This window comes from Anastrepha ludens, chromosome X, assembly GCF_028408465.1.
Source record: "Anastrepha ludens isolate Willacy chromosome X, idAnaLude1.1, whole genome shotgun sequence".
Classification (NCBI taxonomy): Eukaryota; Metazoa; Arthropoda; class Insecta; order Diptera; family Tephritidae; genus Anastrepha; species Anastrepha ludens.
The window spans coordinates 756,841-783,260 of record NC_071503.1 but is presented as its reverse complement, the minus strand read 5'-3'; the positions used below and the strand labels follow the sequence as shown (position 1 = coordinate 783,260).

Sequence of the window (26,420 nt, the reverse complement as noted above, 5' to 3'; positions counted from 1 at the left end):
AAAAACCTGAATACACGTGTATGAGAAAAAGACAGACGTAATTGAGACACCGACCGAACAAGTTGTCCCGCGGACTCCAATATTCTACACATACACTACATACATACATATGTATACCAGAATTATACAGTTTCACTTTAATAAATATCATACGTTCAATACATAACACTGGCGAGGAGGATGAGATGTGTACAATAATATAATACATAATATAATAAAAACAACATACACATATGCTATATGTACGTATTGCGCGTAGGTCACTCGAAAAGTGAAACAAAGCATAACGACAAAACCTACCGGCACACAACAACAAGGACATTGAATGTGCAGGAACCGTTTGCAAATACAAAAATGCACTGACATTCACACAACCTTGTGTTAAGTCGCCTTATTCGCAAAGAATATTTTGAAGTCATAAAAAATTGGATCAGGCAAAAAGTCGCAAGTCAGCTCTCGTTGAGAGTACATGGATCGTAACGGCAAACAAATAAAAAGTAGCGGTGATTCGCATCCCTCAACTGATAGCAGTACATTCACTGTGAAGACGGAACGAGTTATTTTGCAAGAGGTCAAACGAGTCAACATGGCTGGAGTTGGAAATTTGGAACCATTTGATTTAAATCATCCAAATAAATGGGCAACGTATATGGCGCGTTTCGATTTGTTCCTTCTGGCCAATGATGTACAAGAGGAAGGTCGTCAAAACGCAGCATTCCTCACATTGGCCGGAGCGCCACTCTACGACCTCTTGGCATCATTGGCGTCACCAAAGCAGGTTAGTAATCTGAATCTTCCCAATATAAAAACCATTCTAACCAACCATTTTTCACCACGTCCGTCCGAAATTACGGCCTATTATCATTTTCACAAACGTGATCAATATCCGGACGAGTCTGTCAGTAATTACATACATCGCAGCATTGCGCACATTGGCAGTGGACTGCAACTTCGGTACGGCGCTCGACCGCATGCTTCGCGACCGTTTTGGGTGTGGCATGAAGGACGAAGGACTGCAGAAAAGCTTACTGGCGGAAAAGGCGAACAAAAATCGCCGTCAACAGAAACCAGCAGCTGTCATGCAATGGTTGTGGTGGATCACACCCTCGTAAGCAGTGTCCATATCGTGAATCACTTTGCAGCGCATGCGGAGTCAAGGGGCATCTGCAGCGAGCCTGCCGCAGCGCGTCAAATGTCAATTCATACAGAGCGTCTTCATCCAACTGAACAACAAATGCTCGTTCAGGTTCAATGCGGAAAAAATCATCTCGTCGAGAGGATGTCAATCAGATCACGCTCTTGGTCAATCAGAAGAAGTCGATCTCAGTTACGATTAATGGCAGCACATGTATTTTTTAAGTGGATTCTGGGTCGCCTGTGACCATCATGACGGAATCTACGTTGAATAGCGTCTGGTTCAACAGAAGGCCAGATCTTTCCAAGTGTGATTTGGATCTTAGCGATTACCAAAGCAACCACATCCCAGTCAAGGGGATCATCCATGTGTCAATTTGCCGCTAATCATCCCAAACAGTGGTGGCTCTAATCGTGTTGGTTGTAACTGGTTCGATGCACTGGGCATACGTATAGAAGGAGTTTTTGCCGTCAACAGTGGTCACAGCATCAAAGCCATTCTGAAGAAATACGATCATTTGTTCTCAACAGATCTTGGTCACTACACAGGACCACCAGTGACTTTACAAATCGATTCGGCGGTGCCGCCCGTGAGACTGCCTCCACGCCGTATACCCTTCGCCATTAAGGGCTTCGTGGAAGAGGAAATCGGTCGCTTATGTTGTCAAGGTATTTTGGAGCCTGTGGAATACTCCGATTGGGCAACGCCAATAGTGCCCGTGGTAGAAAAAGATGGTTCCATCCGTATATGCGGTGACTACCAATCAACGCTGAATAAGGCAATTAAGCCACACTGTCATCAAATTCCAGCTGTTAGCACGCTTTTGGCTTCGATTGAAGGTGGATCGATTTATGCAAAAATTGATTTGGCACAGGCATACCAACAACTCGTGGTTGATGAGCGTTCGTCACTCCTGCAAACCGTATCAACACATAAAGGCGCTTTCAAGGTAACCAGGCTGCAGTTTGGCATCTCATCACCACCCGGTATATTCCAAAGCTGCATCGAAAACGTTTTGCAAAACATTCCTGGCGTCTTGCCGTACTTTGATGGCATCGTGGTCATGGGTAAATCGGAAGATGAGCTCGCAAACAGACTGGAACAAATATTTGTACGTTTCGACAAGGCCGGACTACGTTTGCGCAAGGACAAGTGCCAATTAAGTGTGCCATCTATCGAATTTTTGGGGTTTAAACTGGACAATCTCGGTATACGACCCTCACCTGACAAGATCAAGGCCATTCATGAAGCACCATCGCCAATTGCATTCTATTCAAGGACGCTGTCGAAGGCAGAACGAAATTACGCACAGATAGATAGGGAAGCAGTCGCCCTCGTCTCTGGAGTGAAGAAATTCCACAACTACAGGGTGGCTGATGAAAGCCGCTACCAAAAATATATTGAATAACTTTTTTTCTTTTTAAGTTATCTGTTCCATTTTTGTTTTAATTTGCAGATTGATTTTTAAAATGTATTAAAATGGATAACTGGGACACGCAAACAAGAATTTGGATAGTCCGCCGCTATCACGCACTGGAGTCCGTAGTTTTGGTACAGAGAGAGTACAGGCGGATGTTTGGCGGCGATCCCCAGAGCAGATGGACCATAATGAGACTGGTGAATAATTTTGCTGAGCAAGGAACAGTCGCAAGAAGGCCTTATCATCGAAACCCACCAGTTCTGACGGAGGAAACGATCGCTGCTGTAGCTGCAGCTATACAAAGCAATCCAAGGGTTTCAACAAGAAGCTTATCTGCTCAACTTGGTGTCAGCCGACAGTCTTTGCAAACAATAATGCACAAAGATTTAGACTTATTTCCCTACAAAATTCAAATGGTTAACAAACTGAATGCAGCAGACTTGCCGATTCGCTTGGAATTTTGCCAGAAGATCCTGCAAATGGTGGAAGAAGACCAAAACATGTTCAACTGCCTTTTCATGTCTGATGAGGCCCATTTCGATTTAAACGGCAATATGAACAAACAAAATTGTCGAATATGGAGTACTTCTAACCCACAGATACTCCACGAGACGGAATTGCATCCTCTTCGCGTGACAGTGTGGTGCGGTTTCTTCACGCTGTATTGTCGGGCCTTATTTTTTTGAAGAAAATGGTCACACCGTTACGGTTACTGGAGACCGTTATTTGAAAATGCTGAAAGAATTTTTCTATCCAGAACTACGCCGAAAGAGAATTCCTTTCAACTCTGTGTGGTTTCAACAAGATGGGGCAACGTCTCACATAGCCCAGACTGTTATGACAGAGTTGCGACGAAAATTTCCCAATAAACTGATTTCAAGAAACTCCGAATTTCGTTGGCCCCCCAGGTCGCCTGACCTTACTGCACCTGACTTTTTCTTGTGGGGTTTATGTAAACAAGAAGTTTATAAAACAAAGCCAACAAATTTGGATGAACTAAAACAATCCATTCGGGCAACAATTGCGGCTATTCCTGTCGCAACTCTCAAAGCAGCAATGAACAACTTTTTACTAAGATGCCGCACTTGTGTCAACGAGCATGGGGGGCATTTAAATTTAATTATTTTTAAAACTAGTTAAGCTACATTTAATAAAATTTAATGACCTTCAACTTGAAAAAAAAATAAATGAATTCCATACACTAAAAAAAAAGTTATTTGAGTTTCTTAATGTAGCAAAATTCATCAGCCACCCTGTACTTATATGGCAGATTTTTTACGCTTGTCACCGATCACCGTCCACTCTTGGGAATTTTCACGACAACAAAACCGGTCCGCGACGTAATTTCGAACACAATGCTTCGTCGATCAATTTTTCTCAGCGCGTACAACTTCAATTTGGTACACCGCGCTGGTCTTAGAATGAGCAATGCAGACTTTTTGAGCCGTTGTCCAATGCTGTCTGAAGCAGAGTCTACGACGACCGAAGACATTCTCATGGTAGAAATATCGGCAAAACCAGTTGTCAGCGCGCAGCTGATTGCCTCTCAAACTTCTAAGGATCCGGAGCTCTCCAAAGTTTTCAACTGGGTGTTAAGGGGGTGGCCCAGCAAAATCAACCGCTCCGATAAGCTGTATCAATACTTTTGCCGTCGAACTGAACTCAGTGCAAATAGAGGATGTCTAGTTTGGGGTAACCGTGCTGTAATACCGTCTACTCTTCGAGGGTCCATTTTGAAAACTCTTCATGCACCACATAGTGGCATCGTCAAAATGAAGGCCGTTGCTCGAAGTTATGTTTGGTGGCCGAACATCGATGCAGAAATCGAACTCGTTGGCTCATGTCAGCAATTTTGCGGTTAATTTTGCGTCGAATGAGCTATATTTGACTGTAATTGAATTAAAATTAATAGAGTTGTGTGAGTTTTAAGATTTTATTTTTTTTTCTTTACTAATTTGGTATGTAGGTATAACTTTACGCTAAATGGGAATAAGGACGTGTTTTGATGCGTTATTATAGATACGTAATATTTATTGGAGTATATATGTATACATAAGAGTACACTGTACTGCATACCATAGAACTGGTTAGAGCTTAGAGCTTACGAAAATATCTGACATATTATAGCACTTTTTTTTTCAATGGAAATATGAAAAAGCTCCCAAGTGTACCAAAGTTCACACTGTACATTGATTAACAGAAGAAGTTTGTTATCATAATTTAACCTTATTAAAACGTCAAAGTTGTATTGTTTGTTTCATTGAAATCCAAGATATATAAATCAAAACGTTGCCAGAAAAGTCGAATTTCTCAATATTCTCCGACGATGTGGCATCATCAGCCTTATCATAAACCAGATGATTGTTATTTTTATAAAACGGACGTAAACGGTCATCATTATAAAGCTCGAAAGCACATAAAGTATGCTGATGTTGAAACTGTTAAGAACCCCGTAGTCTTGGACGATAGGATTGACTCAACTGCAGGAACTGAAGGAAGTTCAACTCATTGCTGATGATGATCAAACTGATAATAATAAACCTGATGATGAAGAGTACTTTCCGTCTGGTTCTAAGTTTTCAGAACGACACATTGTATCAAATTCAGATTTCCAGGATCTTTCTCGTGATTTACTTCTATCGGGAAGCCAGTCTGAAACGCTCGCTTCTCGATTTAAACAATGGAATTTAGTTGATGACGACTTCAGATGAATGATGATGATCGAATTTCTTACAGAGAAGTATTCAAAACTGATGAAGAGAATGACAAATGTGCCGTACCATACTAAACTCCAAAGGACCGTTTCCAATGCATTTTTAAGTTTGGAACCAGTTCCGTTGTGTACTGCACCGGACCGCACCGTACCATACCGTACAGTGCTGCACTGCACAATACTCCAATAAATATTATGTGTTTACCTATAATGACACTTGTTATCATTTTCATGCTGCGATGCCTACATACCAAATTAGTAAAAAAAAAAAAAAAATCTTAAAACTCACACAACTCTATTAATTTTAATTCAATTACAGGCAAATATAGCTCATTTGACGCAAAATTAAATTTACTATAACAGTAGTGTACTAAAAAAAATCCTCAATATCGGTGTTGCGAAAGGTTACTTGGCAACCCATTTCGCATTTTTTCACCTCTCTGTTTTTCTCATTCTGCCAATCAACACTTCGCCAATCAACAGCTGTCAAAGAGAAGCAAGCTTTCTTTTCGATTCTAGACGTTGGCGAAAGCGCATGGACGCGCGCATAAACGATTGTAAGGAATATGTAATATAAAATATTTTCACATAACTATTGTAATCTTTTGTAAACCTATTAATAAATAAAATAAAGTTTTCAGCCTTTTCCAAACAGTAAATAAATCATTCCTTATTTACTGCACCAGAGCTAGATAAAACGGAATTCAGCCGCGTCAAACTGCAGTCACCAACATTCTGAAAAAATCGTTTTAAAGAGATTTTCGTTTAATAACCTGTAAAAATGGAGGATGTTTCTAAAGCTGCATCGCCACGGGGAAACGCGGATGCTGATACAATAAGCGCAGTCGAGGGTTTATTAGATGAGGCTGACAAAACTGGCCATGCTGTGACAATTGGCACCGAAACGCCTACTACCGACACCGCGCCAGATCGTCACGCATCTACACCTGTTCGTCAAACTGCACCATTTGCACCCCCCTGCACTTCAGGCATCTCCGGGATTAGGACTACACACTTCTACAGTACAGGACAGCCATACGCATGTGGCGTTCCACAACCTATAGAACTGCAATGCAACCAAACTGCAGGTATAACGGGAACACACATTCCATCGACCTCGTTCAATGTCGTCCCTAACCTTGCTAACGTGATGACATTTCCGTATACTTCGACTACGAACGGGATGACGACCATGCTGCCCAACTTAACCTCAAACAGCAATACAGTCTCAGCTATATCTTCATCTCAACCCTTTTCTGCATATACATCAATGCACAATTTCCACAGTTTGCCAACATCGGTTACTTCAGGATTTTCACACCCAAATGTTAACCCTAACCTAAATATGCCTTGTGGAGGGTATCCGACCGTTACTAATCCGTATAGTTACTCTACGACAGCCGACCTAAATTTGACTGCGGCACATATAGCTAGTCGTCAAGTGCTTTCGAAAGATCTGCCAAACTTTACAGGTAGGCCTGAAGACTGGCCCGTATTTATTACTAACTATGAGCAGTCTACCATACGGTGCGGATTCACGGACCAAGAAAACCTTATTAGGTTGCAGAAATGCTTGAAGGGCCAAGCATTAGAGGCAGTTCGTGGTAGGCTTATGGTGCCGTCTACGGTTGGATTGGCCATTAATACACTCCGCATGTTGTATGGTAGACCAGACGTAATTCACCAAGTAATGCTGCGTAAGTTAAGGGAGGAACCATCTGTAAAGCCAGACAAATTAGAAACCTTAGTAACATTTTCATTAGCGGTACAAAATTATCGCGCTACAATGCAGGCGGTAGGTCTAAACGATTATCTAAATGATCCAGTGCTATTAAACGAGCTGGTAGCTAAACTGCCATGTAACCAAAGGTTGAGTTGGGGCCAGCAATGTATGTCCCTGAGACGCGCTGACATTGCTGCATTCGATGATTGGCTTTTCGGTCTAGCCATGTGCGCTAGCCAGGTCACTTCCATCCGGACATCAGCGATATCATCGTGTAATAGCAACGTCGAACCAAAAAAGGGAAATCGCGAATCACTAAAGGGCAGAATAATGATTCACGATGTGGTTGCGAAAAATAACGAGCAGAGTGAAAAGTCGATAAATTGCCTGAAATGCGGTGCGAGCCATACGCTGTCCGATTGCTATGAGTTTCGTGCCCTATCGCAAAGTGACAGATGGAAATTTGTACGGGAAAATAAACTCTGTTTACGCTGCTTCAAAGGTCATTTCATTCGTCGATGTAATTCGAAAAGGTGCTGTGGCGTAGATGATTGTAGAATGGCTCACCATCCACTGCTTCACAATGGAACTTCGTTGGCGATTGGAAAACGAAAACAAGCAACATTATACCACGAGTTGGGCACAGCTGCTGATAAAGAAACGCAAAGGGCGCTTTTCAGGTATGTGGAGGTTATTTTACATAGCGGTACCAAAGCAATACGTACATTCGCCCTTATCGACGAAGGAGCCTCCTGTACGCTAATTGAGTCTCAATTGGCGAACGAGCTTGATTTAGATGGGCCAGTTGAATCGTTATGCTTGCGTTGGACGGGAGAAATTACTCAAAATGAGGCAAATTCCAAATTTGTCAATCTTTACGTTTCACCGATTACATTACCCTCTCAAAAATACAGGCTTCGAAACGTTCGAACCGTTGCTAATCTATTACTTCCTCAGCAGTCGCTGTTCAGCTCTACGATTAGTAAGCACGCACACATTAAGGGTCTGCCGATTCGACCCTATAATAAAGCAAGAGCGCGAATTTTGATAGGTTTGGACAACGCTAAAATAGGAATCCCTATCGAAATAAGAGAAGATAGGGGATCCGACCTTATTGCCGCAAAGTGCCGACTAGGATGGAGTGTATATGGGCGCGATAAAACTAACTGCGCTGAACAACCGAGAATATTGCATACCTGCGAATGTGATACAACCAGAGACGATCGTATGGACCAGCAACTGAAAACATATTTTTCTATTGATGCCATCGGATCATATGCACCAATTAAACCGTTGATATCTAAAGATGATGAACGCGCTCTTCAAATCATGGAAAAGACCACGCGCTTTATCTCCGCTGAAAAGAGATGGGAAACCGGGTTACTTTGGAAGCACGAAGCTGTCGAGCTTCCCGATTCGCTGCCTATGGCAATCCGGCGACTCTCGTGCTTAGAAAGTAAAATGAAGCGTGATTCGTCAATTCGTCAATTTCTTATAAACAAAATACATGATTATGAGAAAAAAGGGTACGTACATAAGTTGAACGAAAACGAAATAAAATATAGCGCTAGGTCTTGGTATCTCCCTATATGTACTGGTGTCGGGCTCAATGATATGTTGCTGAAAGGGCCCGATCTACTAAAGTCTCTACTGGGGGTACTGCTCCGATTTCGCGAACGACGTTTCGCAGTTTGTGGAGATATACGCGAAATGTTCCACCAGATTAAAATTATAAAAGAAGATCAAGTGGCGCAAAAATTTCTTTGGCGAAACGATGGCTCGACTCGCGACTATGATATCTACGTGATGAGGGTTATGACATTCGGCGCTTCGTGCTCGCCTTCCTTGGCGAACTACATAAAAAATCGTAACGCTCACCGATTTGCTGATCTTCATCCCGACGCCGAACGGGCCATCGTTAGTAACACATTTGTTGACGATTGGCTTCAGAGTGCAGACTCTGAAAATGAATTGGCTCGTCTAGCAACTAAAGTTCGTTGGGTTCATCAGGAGGGCGGATTCCAAATGAGAAACTGGAAATCTAATTCCAAATACGTACTATTTTCATTAGATGCTGACGACGTTCCAGCCGCCAAATGTTTTGAAGAGCCAGAAGCCGTTATAGAAAAGGTACTAGGGATGTGGTGGCTGCCAGTTTCGGATGAGTTAACATACATTGAAAATTTTCCAAAGGAAGTTTTTAATGAAAATACGATCGTGTCGAAGCGACAAATTTTGCACACAATTATGACGATTTTCGATCCTATGGGTTTGCTCGGTTTTGTCATTGTACAGGCAAAAATTATTTTACAAGATGTCTGGCGCTCCGGAGTAGGTTGGGATGAACCGATTAAAGAAGAAGAACGTTGCAACTGGTTTCGTTGGGTAAAACGCATTCCTGCGATCAACGGCATAAAAATTCCCCGTTGCCTTTCACTTGCCAGCGAAAACCAAAATAATCAGTTGCACATTTTTGTAGATGCAAGCATAAAAGCCTACGCTGCGCTGCGGTGGCCTACATCCGGTCAGAAGTAGGTTCGCAAATATCTTGTTCACTTTTGGCTTCGAAAACTCGCGTTGCGCCATTGAAGCCCATTTCCATACCCAGGTTGGAGCTGTTAGCTGCTGTTTTGGGACTTAGGCTGGCAAATGTTCTTAGCTGTCCATTACAGTAAACCGCAGAGTATTCTGGACAGACTCCAAAAATGTGTTGTTTTGGCTGCGTTCGAGCACAAGAAAATACCATCAATTCGTGGCGCTGAGAATCGGAGAGATCCTCGAGAGTTCTGCTGTTAGGGAATGGAGGTGGCTGCCATCTGGTGAGAATATTGCGGACGAAGGCACTAAATGGAGCAGCAACCGAGAATTCGACGACAACCAACGCTGGTTCAGTGGACCTAAATTCCTACTAGAACGAGAATCAAGCTGGCCAATTATACAATTTCCAGATGATGACGAAGAGACAGTTGAGGTTCTACAGCATATAGATTTCGCTAACAACTCATTGGGTACGACCGCAGAAATAACCCCGGATATAAAAAGATTTAGTACATGGGAGAAGCTTCGCAGTGCGCATCGATTTGTTTTACGTTTTCTACGATTGGTTACGAAGGGAAAGCCACGTTCTCAGTTTCTTCAAAAGCTACTCAACCCAGACAACATAGAGACAGCAGAGCTTGCAATTATGCTTAATTGTCAAAGCGAGGTGTTCCATGAAGAGATCTGTCGTCTGCGTAATGGTGAGGAAATTAATCGAAAATCTTTTCTTTTCAAGTTCTCCCCATACTTAGACCAGATTGGCCTGCTGCGAGTAAAAGGTAGAATTGATGCTGCTGAGGGTGTTGCCATTAATGTCAAGCGTCCAATAATCCTGCCACGCAAGCACGACGTAACGCGACTACTCGTCGACTTCTATCACCGGAAATTTCACCACCATCACAACGAGATCGTCGTCAACGAGATGAGGCAAAGGTTCTGCATCTCCGCCTTAAGAAGGCTGGTAAAAGAATGTGCTGCAAAATGTCAAACCTGCCGGAACCGTAGGGCTTCTCCACAACCTCCTCAAATGGGAGATCTGCCAATGGAACGTGTGTCACCTTTTACCAGGCCGTTCACCTTTACAGGGGTTGACTATTTCGGACCAATGGACGTTGTAATTGGCCGCAGGCGTGAAAAGCGGTGGGGTGCTTTATTCACATGCCTTACCACCCGCGCAGTTCACATTGAAATCTCACCTACTTTATCTACCGAGTCGTTTTTGCTGATTTTTAAACAATTTGTGAGTCGCCGTGGAGTACCGAAGCGAATTATATCGGACAACGGCACCAATTTTCGCGGTGCTAGTGTACTTCTAGTAAAGGAAAGGAAATACCCTGAAATTGAATGGATTTTTATTCCCCCCGCTTCACCACATATGGGAGGGTCATGGGAGCGCATGATACGTTCTACGAAATCGATTCTAATGGACATTCTACCAGATTCCGGTATGCGAGAGGAGGTGTTAAGAGCCGTTCTAGCCGACATCGAAAACATTTTAAATTCAAGGCCACTGACGTACGTGCCGCTTGATTCAGCCGAAGATGAAGCTCTTACGCCAAACCACTTTCTGACGGGACACTCTAGTGGTATTCGAGAACTAACAGATAATACCAACTCTGGATCGGCTCTACGGCAAAACTTTAAAATTTCTAGCCAGTTGGCTGACCAATTTTGGAGACGCTGGGTTAAGGAGTATCTCCCCTGTCTTACCAGACGTGCAAAGTGGTATCAGCCACCAGCAAACCCAATCAAATTGAACGACGTGGTGGTCATCGTAGACGAAAACTCCAAGAGAAATTCGTGGCCGAAAGGAGTAGTAATAGATATGAATTTTGGTAAAGATGGCCAAGCTCGTAGCGCAGTAGTCAAGACAGTAAATGGATTATGTACACGACCGATAGTAAAGTTGGCGAAATTGGACGTCGAGGTTGAAAAACGTGGGTAAACGTTATGCATAAAACCGCATAAGATTTACGAAGGGGGGTGTTGCGAAAGGTTACTTGGCAACCCATTTCGCATTTTTTCACCTCTCTGTTTTTCTCATTCTGCCAATCAACACTTCGCCAATCAACAGCTGTCAAAGAGAAGCGAGCTTAACTGTCAAAGAGAAGCAAGCTTTCTTTTCGATTCTAGACGTTGGCGAAAGCGCATGGACGCGCGCATAAACGATTGTAAGGAATATGTAATATAAAATATTTTCACATAACTATTGTAATCTTTTGTAAACCTATTAATAAATAAAATAAAGTTTTCAGCCTTTTCCAAACAGTAAATAAATCATTCCTTATTTACTGCACCAGAGCTAGATAAAACGGAATTCAGCCGCGTCAAACTGCAGTCACCAACATTCTGAAAAAATCGTTTTAAAGAGATTTTCGTTTAATAACCTGTAAAAATGGAGGATGTTTCTAAAGCTGCATCGCCACGGGGAAACGCGGATGCTGATACAATAAGCGCAGTCGAGGGTTTATTAGATGAGGCTGACAAAACTGGCCATGCTGTGACAATTGGCACCGAAACGCCTACTACCGACACCGCGCCAGATCGTCACGCATCTACACCTGTTCGTCAAACTGCACCATTTGCACCCCCCTGCACTTCAGGCATCTCCGGGATTAGGACTACACACTTCTACAGTACAGGACAGCCATACGCATGTGGCGTTCCACAACCTATAGAACTGCAATGCAACCAAACTGCAGGTATAACGGGAACACACATTCCATCGACCTCGTTCAATGTCGTCCCTAACCTTGCTAACGTGATGACATTTCCGTATACTTCGACTACGAACGGGATGACGACCATGCTGCCCAACTTAACCTCAAACAGCAATACAGTCTCAGCTATATCTTCATCTCAACCCTTTTCTGCATATACATCAATGCACAATTTCCACAGTTTGCCAACATCGGTTACTTCAGGATTTTCACACCCAAATGTTAACCCTAACCTAAATATGCCTTGTGGAGGGTATCCGACCGTTACTAATCCGTATAGTTACTCTACGACAGCCGACCTAAATTTGACTGCGGCACATATAGCTAGTCGTCAAGTGCTTTCGAAAGATCTGCCAAACTTTACAGGTAGGCCTGAAGACTGGCCCGTATTTATTACTAACTATGAGCAGTCTACCATACGGTGCGGATTCACGGACCAAGAAAACCTTATTAGGTTGCAGAAATGCTTGAAGGGCCAAGCATTAGAGGCAGTTCGTGGTAGGCTTATGGTGCCGTCTACGGTTGGATTGGCCATTAATACACTCCGCATGTTGTATGGTAGACCAGACGTAATTCACCAAGTAATGCTGCGTAAGTTAAGGGAGGAACCATCTGTAAAGCCAGACAAATTAGAAACCTTAGTAACATTTTCATTAGCGGTACAAAATTATCGCGCTACAATGCAGGCGGTAGGTCTAAACGATTATCTAAATGATCCAGTGCTATTAAACGAGCTGGTAGCTAAACTGCCATGTAACCAAAGGTTGAGTTGGGGCCAGCAATGTATGTCCCTGAGACGCGCTGACATTGCTGCATTCGATGATTGGCTTTTCGGTCTAGCCATGTGCGCTAGCCAGGTCACTTCCATCCGGACATCAGCGATATCATCGTGTAATAGCAACGTCGAACCAAAAAAGGGAAATCGCGAATCACTAAAGGGCAGAATAATGATTCACGATGTGGTTGCGAAAAATAACGAGCAGAGTGAAAAGTCGATAAATTGCCTGAAATGCGGTGCGAGCCATACGCTGTCCGATTGCTATGAGTTTCGTGCCCTATCGCAAAGTGACAGATGGAAATTTGTACGGGAAAATAAACTCTGTTTACGCTGCTTCAAAGGTCATTTCATTCGTCGATGTAATTCGAAAAGGTGCTGTGGCGTAGATGATTGTAGAATGGCTCACCATCCACTGCTTCACAATGGAACTTCGTTGGCGATTGGAAAACGAAAACAAGCAACATTATACCACGAGTTGGGCACAGCTGCTGATAAAGAAACGCAAAGGGCGCTTTTCAGGTATGTGGAGGTTATTTTACATAGCGGTACCAAAGCAATACGTACATTCGCCCTTATCGACGAAGGAGCCTCCTGTACGCTAATTGAGTCTCAATTGGCGAACGAGCTTGATTTAGATGGGCCAGTTGAATCGTTATGCTTGCGTTGGACGGGAGAAATTACTCAAAATGAGGCAAATTCCAAATTTGTCAATCTTTACGTTTCACCGATTACATTACCCCCTCAAAAATACAGGCTTCGAAACGTTCGAACCGTTGCTAATCTACTACTTCCTCAGCAGTCGCTGTTCAGCTCTACGATTAGTAAGCACGCACACATTAAGGGTCTGCCGATTCGACCCTATAATAAAGCAAGAGCGCGAATTTTGATAGGTTTGGACAACGCTAAAATAGGAATCCCTACCGAAATAAGAGAAGATAGGGGATCCGACCTTATTGCCGCAAAGTGCCGACTAGGATGGAGTGTATATGGGCGCGATAAAACTAACTGCGCTGAACAACCGAGAATATTGCATACCTGCGAATGTGATACAACCAGAGACGATCGTATGGACCAGCAACTGAAAACATATTTTTCTATTGATGCCATCGGATCATATGCACCAATTAAACCGTTGATATCTAAAGATGATGAACGCGCTCTTCAAATCATGGAAAAGACCACGCGCTTTATCTCCGCTGAAAAGAGATGGGAAACCGGGTTACTTTGGAAGCACGAAGCTGTCGAGCTTCCCGATTCGCTGCCTATGGCAATCCGGCGACTCTCGTGCTTAGAAAGTAAAATGAAGCGTGATTCGTCAATTCGTCAATTTCTTATAAACAAAATACATGATTATGAGAAAAAAGGGTACGTACATAAGTTGAACGAAAACGAAATAAAATATAGCGCTAGGTCTTGGTATCTCCCTATATTTACTGTTCTCAATGCCAATAAAAAGAAAACTCGATTGGTTTGGGATGCTGCAGCAAGGGTAAAGGGTGTCGGGCTCAATGATATGTTGCTGAAAGGGCCCGATCTACTAAAGTCTCTACTGGGGGTACTGCTCCGATTTCGCGAACGACGTTTCGCAGTTTGTGGAGATATACGCGAAATGTTCCACCAGATTAAAATTATAAAAGAAGATCAAGTGGCGCAAAAATTTCTTTGGCGAAACGATGGCTCGACTCGCGACTATGATATCTACGTGATGAGGGTTATGACATTCGGCGCTTCGTGCTCGCCTTCCTTGGCGAACTACATAAAAAATCGTAACGCTCACCGATTTGCTGATCTTCATCCCGACGCCGAACGGGCCATCGTTAGTAACACATTTGTTGACGATTGGCTTCAGAGTGCAGACTCTGAAAATGAATTGGCTCGTCTAGCAACTAAAGTTCGTTGGGTTCATCAGGAGGGCGGATTCCAAATGAGAAACTGGAAATCTAATTCCAAATACGTACTATTTTCATTAGATGCTGACGACGTTCCAGCCGCCAAATGTTTTGAAGAGCCAGAAGCCGTTATAGAAAAGGTACTAGGGATGTGGTGGCTGCCAGTTTCGGATGAGTTAACATACATTGAAAATTTTCCAAAGGAAGTTTTTAATGAAAATACGATCGTGTCGAAGCGACAAATTTTGCACACAATAATGACGATTTTCGATCCTATGGGTTTGCTCGGTTTTGTCATTGTACAGGCAAAAATTATTTTACAAGATGTCTGGCGCTCCGGAGTAGGTTGGGATGAACCGATTAAAGAAGAAGAACGTTGCAACTGGTTTCGTTGGGTAAAACGCATTCCTGCGATCAACGGCATAAAAATTCCCCGTTGCCTTTCACTTGCCAGCGAAAACCAAAATAATCAGTTGCACATTTTTGTAGATGCAAGCATAAAAGCCTACGCTGCGCTGCGGTGGCCTACATCCGGTCAGAAGTAGGTTCGCAAATATCTTGTTCACTTTTGGCTTCGAAAACTCGCGTTGCGCCATTGAAGCCCATTTCCATACCCAGGTTGGAGCTGTTAGCTGCTGTTTTGGGACTTAGGCTGGCAAATGTTCTTAGCTGTCCATTACAGTAAACCGCAGAGTATTCTGGACAGACTCCAAAAATGTGTTGTTTTGGCTGCGTTCGAGCACAAGAAAATACCATCAATTCGTGGCGCTGAGAATCGGAGAGATCCTCGAGAGTTCTGCTGTTAGGGAATGGAGGTGGCTGCCATCTGGTGAGAATATTGCGGACGAAGGCACTAAATGGAGCAGCAACCGAGAATTCGACGACAACCAACGCTGGTTCAGTGGACCTAAATTCCTACTAGAACGAGAATCAAGCTGGCCAATTATACAATTTCCAGATGATGACGAAGAGACAGTTGAGGTTCTACAGCATATAGATTTCGCTAACAACTCATTGGGTACGACCGCAGAAATAACCCCGGATATAAAAAGATTTAGTACATGGGAGAAGCTTCGCAGTGCGCATCGATTTGTTTTACGTTTTCTACGATTGGTTACGAAGGGAAAGCCACGTTCTCAGTTTCTTCAAAAGCTACTCAACCCAGACAACATAGAGACAGCAGAGCTTGCAATTATGCTTAATTGTCAAAGCGAGGTGTTCCATGAAGAGATCTGTCGTCTGCGTAATGGTGAGGAAATTAATCGAAAATCTTTTCTTTTCAAGTTCTCCCCATACTTAGACCAGATTGGCCTGCTGCGAGTAAAAGGTAGAATTGATGCTGCTGAGGGTGTTGCCATTAATGTCAAGCGTCCAATAATCCTGCCACGCAAGCACGACGTAACGCGACTACTCGTCGACTTCTATCACAGGAAATTTCACCACCATCACAACGAGATCGTCGTCAACGAGATGAGGCAAAGGTTCTGCATCTCCGCCTTAAGAAGGCTGGTAAAAGAATGTGCTGCAAAATGTCAAACCTGCCGGAACCGTAGGGCTTCTCCACAACCTCCTCAAATGGGAGATCTGCCAATGGAACGTGTGTCACCTTTTACCAGGCCGTTCACCTTTACAGGGGTTGACTATTTCGGACCAATGGACGTTGTAATTGGCCGCAGGCGTGAAAAGCGGTGGGGTGCTTTATTCACATGCCTTACCACCCGCGCAGTTCACATTGAAATCTCACCTACTTTATCTACCGAGTCGTTTTTGCTGATTTTTAAACAATTTGTGAGTCGCCGTGGAGTACCGAAGCGAATTATATCGGACAACGGCACCAATTTTCGCGGTGCTAGTGTACTTCTAGTAAAGGAAAGGAAATACCCTGAAATTGAATGGATTTTTATTCCTCCCGCTTCACCACATATGGGAGGGTCATGGGAGCGCATGATACGTTCTACGAAATCGATTCTAATGGACATTCTACCAGATTCCGGTATGCGAGAGGAGGTGTTAAGAGCCGTTCTAGCCGACATCGAAAACATTTTAAATTCAAGGCCACTGACGTACGTGCCGCTTGATTCAGCCGAAGATGAAGCTCTTACGCCAAACCACTTTCTGACGGGACACTCTAGTGGTATTCGAGAACTAACAGATAATACCAACTCTGGATCGGCTCTACGGCAAAACTTTAAAATTTCTAGCCAGTTGGCTGACCAATTTTGGAGACGCTGGGTTAAGGAGTATCTCCCCTGTCTTACCAGACGTGCAAAGTGGTATCAGCCACCAGCAAACCCAATCAAATTGAACGACGTGGTGGTCATCGTAGACGAAAACTCCAAGAGAAATTCGTGGCCGAAAGGAGTAGTAATAGATATGAATTTTGGTAAAGATGGCCAAGCTCGTAGCGCAGTAGTCAAGACAGTAAATGGATTATGTACACGACCGATAGTAAAGTTGGCGAAATTGGACGTCGAGGTTGAAAAACGTGGGTAAACGTTATGCATAAAACCGCATAAGATTTACGAAGGGGGGTGTTGCGAAAGGTTACTTGGCAACCCATTTCGCATTTTTTCACCTCTCTGTTTTTCTCATTCTGCCAATCAACACTTCGCCAATCAACAGCTGTCAAAGAGAAGCGAGCTTAACTGTCAAAGAGAAGCAAGCTTTCTTTTCGATTCTAGACGTTGGCGAAAGCGCATGGACGCGCGCATAAACGATTGTAAGGAATATGTAATATAAAATATTTTCACATAACTATTGTAATCTTTTGTAAACCTATTAATAAATAAAATAAAGTTTTCAGCCTTTTCCAAACAGTAAATAAATCAATCCTTATTTACTGCACCAGAGCTAGATAAAACGGAATTCAGCCGCGTCAAACTGCAGTCACCAACAATCGGATAATATCGTAAAAATTATGTCAAAGTTGAATAGTGAAAAAATAAAAAAATTCCAAATACTTCCGCCTACAGTCTCGTCAGTTGTCATTTCATTGTCAATACACTGTCAAAAAAGCTTGTTTTTGTTCTTTCGAACTAAAAAAACAAATTCGAAATCGGATGGAAATTGGTGAAGTTAGGAGTGATTCTTCACATCAACCTACTGAAAAACGGTTTTATGGCCATAAAACGAGATTTTGGGGGTGTATTGGAAATTTCTCCTATACCATTTTGTTTAGTTTTTCTATAGCCACAAGTTGTGCTAGGTCTCCATAAAAGTATAAAATCACTGTCGCACAGTGTTATTCTTCATACTCATCGACTCCTACTCTAAGTGGCTTGAAGTGGCCGTCGTTAATTCAACTTCTTCAGCGGCCGCTATTAAGGTGTTACGCCAAATATTCGCCACGCATGGGCTACCTGATGGGCTCGTGTTGGACAACGGAACAGCTTTCACATCTGAGGAGTTTAAGAACTTTATGAAGAACAATCTAATTCGACATATCCGTTCTGCACCGTTCCATCCTTCTACAAACAGGCAGGCGGAGCGAATGGTTCAAAGTACCAAAAATTATTTGAAGAAAGCAGAGCCTGGCATAAACATCGATCTTAGCCTGGCTAGACATTTGTTCAACCAACACACCACCCCGCACTCAACAACGAACCGCTCGCCTGCAGAGCTACTGTTCAATCGTGAGCTAAAAACTTATTTCGACAAAATTCAACCTCACGAAATAGTTAACGGTAAGATCACCGACCCTGTCAGTACAAAACCTTTTATTTCAGGCAGTCCAGTATGGGTTCGTAATCATTCGACGGGCCCGAGATGGATCGAGGGCCTAGTCGAAAATCAGACTGGGCCTATATCTTATGAGGTTCGGTTGAACGACTCTAGGGTCATCAAACGACATCAGGAACAGCTTCGTAGTCGGGTGGCATCAGAAGATTCCGACTGCGAAATACTGTCAACCGAAGACGTCGAACCCAGCACAATCCAATCATCTGATGAAGTTGATTCAAGTACTCCTGGTCACGTAGCGGAGACTCAATCGCCAGGACCATCAACGAATCTACAGCCTGTCTCCTCGTCATCGCCAACACCGAAAGAACCGCGCAGATCGAAGCGCGACCGACAGGCCCCACAATTCTACTCCGCCTCTGGGTGTTAAGGGGTGGCGTGTATGAGAAAAAGACAGACGTAATTGAGACACCGACCGAACAAGTTGTCCCGCGGACTCCAATATTCTACACATACACTACATACATATGTATACCAGAATTATACAGTTTCACTTTAATAAATATCATACGTTCAATACATAACACTATTTTAAATCAATTGTAATTAAACCAAATACAAAATATTAAATTAAAATAACGAACAAATAAGAGTGTTGTACAGGACTTGAACCTGAGTGAAATCCGGAACGATGTAGCACGCGTATGACGTATTTCATGCTTGCGCTAATCTATATTTATTAATTTGCTTTCCTAAATCGGTCATTTATTCGATTCGCTGTTTTATATGCATACATTTTGCGTCCGTTGAAAATTTGTATGCACATTTATATACATCTTATATGTGTGTATGCGCGTTTGGCTTTCTGGACGGATATTAGAATGATATTTTCTCATCAATTAAGCTTAGATTTGATTAAAGAGATTAAATATATGCATGTCTATATCTACATATTTCCTTTTTGATGTATATAAAATCAGTTCATATCCAGTATGAACTATTTTATACAGAAAAGAAATTTTCTAAATATCAAATTCAAAAAAACCTAAAACAGTATTTTAAAGCAATTATAATTAAATTAAACTCAACAATTTTACTAAACTGAATTGTAAAAAAGAAATTGTGCAAAGGAAAATATATGACTCTCCAGGATTTGACCCTGAATTAAATACCACAATAATGCCCTAAAAACCACGGAAAATCGTCGACTTTAGCTTCTGCGCCACAAATTAATTGGCTGCGCGCGTTTCTCAATTGCAAATTGATTCGCTTCGCTGTGGGCATGAAATAAGTCGAATCCCTTACTAGTCTGGTGACAAATCTAATGAAATCCCTTATTAGTGCGGTAAACGCAGAAAAAATTTGAATTCCTCTACTAGCGTGGTAAGTAAATATAGAAACCCTCCACTCGCGTGGTAAATATCTGCAAGTCCCCACTCGTGAGGAAAGTTGAATTTGAAATTACCTTATTATGAATCTACAAATTAGAACTCGAAAAAAGCTCTTTTAACATTTGCTCCTTCTCAATCCATTAACATTCTCTGGTATAATAGCAGAGAATGTTAATGCAATGAGAAGGTGCAAATGTTACTGTTAAGAATTTTTAGTACAATTGAGATTTGAAAGATTTGTAGTAGGGGAATTTAGCACACCGAGTTTATAGACACCTCACTGACTTTTGCCCACACAAAAATTAGAAACACCACACATCTTTCACCTCAACACACAACACATTTCTCACCTCGACATTAAACCAATTAAATTTTTACTATTTTCGAATTTTTGAAATAATAAGCGAATACGTAAAATTTATTACATAATTTTTTTTTTTCTATTATATTAAAAAAAACCAATTAAAAAAAAAATTAATATAATAAAAAAAGTTTGCGCCGAGAATTGAAATCGAGTCTAACATGTGGCGAGGAAAAATAGGCGGTGCGTTTATTTCTTCGACTGCTTATTTTCTTAGCATTTTGTTACTTTTGCAATGATAAGCGGATACATAAAATTTATTACAAATTTTTTTACGATTACATAAAAAAAAAAATTTTAAAACGAAAAAAAAAAAAAAATTTGCGCCGAGAATTGATGGCGAGCATTTATTTCTGCGACACTTATTTTATATTGTATGTCAATTTATAGTTTATGTATTCGACAGCATTTACATACATATAGGTTTGTACTTTTTATTTAAGGGGGGAAGCTGGTCTAGAATTTTGAAAAAATCGAAAAATTTTTTTTTGTCTTAAAGGTGCTTTAGGGTCTTAGAAATAATATACCAAATGAGGGATGCCAGGAAAAATGTCTAAATGCCCAAATTTTTCATTCGACGGCAGTGCCTCGCAGGTATGCCCCGAAGGCTACTTACAACTTTAAACGCGTTTTTCTCGAAATCACTTTTTTTAAACTGGCCGAAGACATAACTCGAACAAATCTTTACCGATTCTTACGAAATTTTGACAATACATTCGAAATACCTTTCTCCGGAGACGTACGTAGGATTTTTTATTTATATTACATAGTTTTTTTTTTTAATCAACAATTTTATGTCGTTCTTTATAGTGAAAATTGTAACTTTTTGTTCAAACGTGCACCTTTTCGCGAAAAAACAAAATATCGAAAAAATCCTACGTACGTCTCTTTCTGTTGTTATATAGAAACTAAAAAAATTTTATTTTTTGATCCAGGACAAAAATTAAGGAGTTTACGTCTTCGGCAATGGACCCACTAGAAAAAAAGGCGCCTTAGGAGAACTGCTGGACAGCGGCCATTTTGAAATTAATTCAGACGAAAAATTTTGTATTTGTACCATGAAAGCTATATTATTAAACCTATTTCACAGATTTTCGATTGATTCCTTTGTTGAGTCAAAATAAATTCATAAAATATGCCCATTTTTTGCGCTCTAGACCAGCTTCCCCCTTTAAATGTAAGTATTAATAATGTGAGTTTTTATTAAGGAATTGATAAATTGTATATTTGGTTTTTCGCCCGAAATCGACCACCTTCTACGCCAGTTAAAACACGACTCACTCGTTCGCCGTTGTTGTCAACCAGGATTGCCAGAAACACGAGAGGGGGAGTAGGGATTACACCATTCCCACAACTCGGCCATCCTGCTGCGCGTTCGGCCCGAATGCGATGCTATCATCATCTGAAGATATTGACCATGGCTTCACATATTCAGCGCATGTAGTTGTCGTTTTCGGGCCGTCACTCAAGCCGATTTTAATACATCGTACGTGCCATTTGATTTGATGCTTCTTACTTCGTGTGGTCCGACATATTTTGGTTTCAGCTTAAGACCTACCCCGAACTGAGTTCTTTTTATGGCCACCAGGTCCCCGCGGTTATATAACGATGCTGGTTTTCGTTTACGGTTATACGATTTTCTGTTTTCTGCTTGCAGTTTCAGGATCTCCCTTTTCGCATTCTGTCTTAGCTCGTTTCTCTCGTCTTGAAAATGAAAAATCATTTCATCTTCGATGAGTTGCTTTAATTGCATGTCTTCTTTCTTTCGCATTTTTACCCCTATCATCAATTCAAAAGGCGTCGTTTTTGTACTCCTTGTGTATGTTGAGTTTATAGCTTGTTGTACTTTTTCGACGTGCTTGTACCATTTGGATGGGTCGTCTGCACTCAATTTTGCCAATACGGAGCTAATTACCGCATTTAACCGTTCGATATGTCCATTCGCACGAGGTAACCCTGTGGTTATTGTGTGATGTTTTATACCTTCAGCTTCGCAGTAGTTTTGAAAGTCATCAGATGTAAAAGCTGCGCCCCGATCAGGGATTATATGGACTGGGTTACCAAATATCGCGTTCTGGATGTGTAACCTTTTAATTACCTCTTTCGCTGATGTCGTTTTAGTTGGATACAGCCAACAAAATTTTGTGAATCCATCAATCACTGCAAATATATGTTTGTAAAGCTTGCTTGTCGATTCCAATGGGCCAAGGAAGTCGACGTGGTACGTTTGGAGTGGTATTTCACCTTTCTGTAATATATATATGTAGCTCACCTTCCTGTTTACCTAGTTTTCTGTTTGAAATAATGCAAGGTATGCAGTTGGCAATGTGACGTTGTCTCTTTTCTTCAACTTTTGGTATATAGTAATCTTTGGTTATCAACTCCATAGTTTTCTTCACTGCAAAATGACCATTATCATGTGCTTTTCTGATAATTTCCCTTTGCATGTTGGTGGGCACAACAATTAGTTCGTCGTCACCTACAAGCTTGTACAAAATGCCACCTTTCGTAAAATAGTCGTTGAAAATGGTTTTTTCGCGAAGAACATATGAAATAACTTTGAGTCATCATCTTGAAGTTGCGCACTGCGCAATCTAACCAAAGAATCATCGTTTATAGAAAAAACTGCGTAACGGCTAAGGGCATCAACGTGTCTCATCTGGGTGCTAGCTCGATGCTCTACTTCATAGTCGTATTCTTGGAGGAACAATATCCATCTAGCGACTCTGGTGCATAGGTCTTTTTTGTCTAACGTCTTAGTGAAGGCATTGCAGTCGGTTACAAACTTGAAATGCATACCTAGTAGATAAACGCGAAAATTTTTTGGAGCCTCTATATCTGCCAAAACTTCCAACTCATAGCTCGTGTACTTTCTTTCAGCCTCGGTTGTCTTCTTACTCATATAGTAAATAGGATGCAGATGCCCATCTTCAGGCAATTTTTGTAGTAACACAGCTCCATAACCGTCGATAGAGGCATCAGTATGAACTTCAGTTTGAAACTTCTGATTAAAAATGCTTAGAACCGGTTTTTCGCTTAGACATTTTTTTAGTGTTTGAAACGATTCGATTTCTCTGTCTTTCATTTCGAATTTTAAATTTTGCTTCGTTAGGTTACTGAGCGGTTTTGCTATCACCGAGAAATTTCTAACAAATTTTCGAAAATATCCCGCAAGGCCCAAAAACCCTTGTAACTTCTTCAAATTTTGTGGTATTTTGTATTTTGTTACAGCTTCAATTTTCTCTGGCGATGGCGATAGCTTTTGATTTTCTACAACATGCCCTAAAAATTCTACTTTTGTTTTTAAAAATTGACACTTCTTAAAATTTATATCGAGTCCATAGTCCTTGCAAACTTGCATTACTTCTTCTAAATTTTTTAAAGCACTCTCTTCGTTTTGAGCAGGGATAATCACATCGCCCATATAAAGTAACGCGTACCTCTACGCACCAAGTCTCTAAAAATTGCATTTATATGCCTCTGGAAAACACTCGGCGAATTCGACAACACGAAAGGTACTTTCAAAAATTGATACTGACCGTTGTGTGTTACGAAAGCTGTGTATTTACGACTAGACTCAGCTATGGGCACATGGAAAAACCCGTTTCGTAAGTCAATTGTAGAAAAAATTTTAGCATTTTGTAATTGGTCAAGTTGATCTTCAATTAAAGGTAATGGAAAATGATCTTTTATCATCACTTTATTTAGTCTTCGAAAGTCGATACACAGTCTTAGCGTACCATCACGCTTCTTTACCAACACAACCGGACTACAAAATTCAGAATCCGAGGCTTCTATTATGCCATCACTTAACCACTGTTCCACCTGACTGTCTACAATGTCTATAGGTAAACGTCGCGGCCTCGAAAATATTGGCGACTCATCTTTTAAAATAAGTTTCATTTGAACATTTGTAAATTTTTGTTTATTTGGTTGATAAGTTTTTACCATGTCGCGCACCTTTTGTTTTGATCCTGTTTGGGCCATTTCACCGACATCAATTTCTTTTTCGTCCGCAGCTATGTCAATTTCATCATAAAAAACTTTGAATTATCATCACTGTCATTTTCTACTTTTTTGATATGCAACCCTTCACGATCTATATTTACTTCAGCGTAAGCACAAAAGTTCTCTCCGATTATCACTTCACAATCCAGGAATTTTGAAGGTACAACCAAAAATTCTAATTCATATATTTCGCCGTCTATCTCAATTTTATATTTCAACGCACCCATTGGCTTTACTGCATTTTTAGTGTCACACTCACCGAAGCCATATAGTGAAATATTACATTCCTTTAAATAAGGTTTATTCAACATATTATACACACTCTCAGTAATGAGCCTAAACTTACTCCCCGTATCAAATAATGCTATTAATTTTTTATCATTCATTATTACATCATTGTTCATTATGCTTCGTTTTCCTGTAATAAGTCGTGTATTTCGCTGAGCGTCTTTGTTTAAACTCTTATTGTTTGTGCAATTTTTAGCAATATGGCCATACTCATTGCACTGAAAACACTTTTTCCCCTTTTCTCTACTCTCACAATTAACGCTTTTGTGGCCTTTCGCCCCGCAATTGTAGCATTTAAGTTCATTTCTTTCGGTTTTGTTTACCATCCCTTTTTTTCCAATTTCTTTAGTATCGTCTGTTTTCACTTTTTCGCGTATTCCCTCATAACATCGAAGCTTTTCCTTAAATTCACGAATATTTTTTGCGCCATATAGAACTGTCTTACTCACACTCATATCGCGTATACCATCAATTACGTATTGAATCAAAGCATTTTCTTCAATGTTTCCCCTTGCTGCTAACTCTTTCATACAAAAAAAATATTCCTGCACGTTCTCCCCTCTTTTCATCTTTCTTTCTGTCAACTGCTTGTGCAAATGAGCGCTATTTACCACAGCCTGAAATTCATCTATTAATGCTTTTTTCAGTTTACACCATTTACACCATTTCATTTTCGTTAGCTTCACTTACGCTTATACATACTTGCTTCTCGTTCGTCACAAATACGGCTTCTTTCCCGTCGTTCAGCAGTTTTGTGAGCTTCTTTCCTACCTTCGTCGTCGTCATCGTCGTGATTTCTGCATCGCTTGCTACGAGTAAGCGTCCCTTCTGCAAATTGTGAAATAATAGGACTATGAATAAGTTCGTGCGGGTTTTTTCGAAATTTGAAACTTTATTGACGTAAAATGGTTACAAATTTAATATTCAAAATATTGTCCATCGCTTACTACTACTTTTTCCCATCTTTCTGGCAATTCACGGATTCCCTTTGTGAAAAATTCGGTCGGTTTTGCCGCAATCCACGAATCGATCCATTTTTTGACTTCATCGTAATTACGGAAGTGCTGGTCAGCCAGGCCATGTTGCATCGATCGGAAGAGATAGTAATCGGATGGCGCAAGGTCTGGACTATACAGCGGGTGGGGTAGGACATCCCATTTGAGCGTTTCTAAGTATGTTTTGACCACTTGTGCAACATGTGGCCGAGCATTGTCATGTTGCAAAATAACTTTGTCGTGTCTATCGGCGTATTGCGGCCGTTTTTCTCGCAGTGCTCGGCTCAAACGCATCAATTGTCGTCGGTAGACATCCCCCGTAATCGTTTCATTCGGTTTCAGTAGCTCATAATACACAACACCCAGCTGGTCCCACCAGATACACAGCATAACCTTCAGGCCATGAATATTCTGCGCCGACGTCGATGTTGAAGCATGGCCAGGGTATCCATACGTTGCCCGACGTTTTGGATTGTCGTAATGGACCCACTTTTCATCGCCAGTCACAATTCGATGCAAAAAACCCTTTCTTTTGTGCCGTTGAAGCAGTTGTTCGCATGCCATAAAACGGCGTTCAACGTCTCTTGGCTTCAATTCATACGGCACCCAATGGCCTACCTTTCGGATCATTCCCATGGCTTTTAAACGTTTGGAAATGGTTGATTGATCAACTCCCAAAGTTTTTGCAACCTCTTCTTGCGTTTGAGCCGGATCTTGATCGAGCAATTCCTCCAATTCGGTATCCATGAACTTTGGCGGCGCACCCTCGCGTTCTTCGTCTTC

The 26,420-nt window shown here is 41.5% G+C and overlaps 4 protein-coding genes across 4 annotated transcripts; all 4 read left to right on the top strand.

Annotated features, from left to right (window-relative positions):
* Positions 1 to 469: 469 nt before the first annotated feature.
* Positions 470 to 3,975, top strand: LOC128869366 (uncharacterized). Its single transcript, XM_054111907.1, has 3 exons — positions 470 to 1,246; positions 1,461 to 2,504; positions 3,937 to 3,975. Exons 1-3 carry the CDS (start codon positions 470 to 472, stop codon positions 3,973 to 3,975), a joined length of 1,860 nt encoding a protein of 619 aa, XP_053967882.1.
* A 2,638-nt stretch (positions 3,976 to 6,613) lies between these two features.
* Positions 6,614 to 9,526, top strand: LOC128869365 (uncharacterized). Its single transcript, XM_054111906.1, has one exon. It carries the CDS (start codon positions 6,614 to 6,616, stop codon positions 9,524 to 9,526), a length of 2,913 nt encoding a protein of 970 aa, XP_053967881.1.
* LOC128869330 (uncharacterized) lies at positions 9,513 to 12,002 on the top strand. The gene is made up of 2 exons (XM_054111862.1): positions 9,513 to 11,700; positions 11,778 to 12,002. Exon 1 carries the CDS (start codon positions 10,176 to 10,178, stop codon positions 11,472 to 11,474), a length of 1,299 nt encoding a protein of 432 aa, XP_053967837.1. The 5' UTR covers positions 9,513 to 10,175; the 3' UTR covers positions 11,475 to 11,700; positions 11,778 to 12,002.
* On the top strand, positions 11,925 to 19,024 carry LOC128869364 (uncharacterized). The gene is made up of 3 exons (XM_054111905.1): positions 11,925 to 15,457; positions 15,609 to 17,401; positions 18,156 to 19,024. The coding sequence occupies exons 1-3, from the start codon at positions 11,925 to 11,927 to the stop codon at positions 19,022 to 19,024; spliced, it is 6,195 nt and encodes a 2,064-aa protein (XP_053967880.1).
* Positions 19,025 to 26,420: the final 7,396 nt, after the last annotated feature.

Bases quoted from the DNA above. Each gene is read 5' to 3' on its own strand.
- LOC128869366 (XM_054111907.1), top strand. From the start codon at position 470: ATGGATCGTAACGGCAAACAAATAAAAAGTAGCGGTGATTCGCATCCC. The intron at 1,247-1,460 runs GTTCAATGCGGA...TTTGGATCTTAG, and splicing joins AACAACAAATGCTCGTTCAG to CGATTACCAAAGCAACCACA. The intron at 2,505-3,936 runs GTGGCTGATGAA...AATTTTTCTCAG, and splicing joins AGAAATTCCACAACTACAGG to CGCGTACAACTTCAATTTGG.
- LOC128869365 (XM_054111906.1), top strand. From the start codon at position 6,614: ATGCCTTGTGGAGGGTATCCGACCGTTACTAATCCGTATAGTTACTCT.
- LOC128869330 (XM_054111862.1), top strand. From the start codon at position 10,176: ATGCTTAATTGTCAAAGCGAGGTGTTCCATGAAGAGATCTGTCGTCTG.
- LOC128869364 (XM_054111905.1), top strand. From the start codon at position 11,925: ATGGAGGATGTTTCTAAAGCTGCATCGCCACGGGGAAACGCGGATGCT. The intron at 15,458-15,608 runs GTAGGTTCGCAA...AGTAAACCGCAG, and splicing joins TGGCCTACATCCGGTCAGAA to AGTATTCTGGACAGACTCCA. The intron at 17,402-18,155 runs GTGGGTAAACGT...ACTGTCGCACAG, and splicing joins GGACGTCGAGGTTGAAAAAC to TGTTATTCTTCATACTCATC.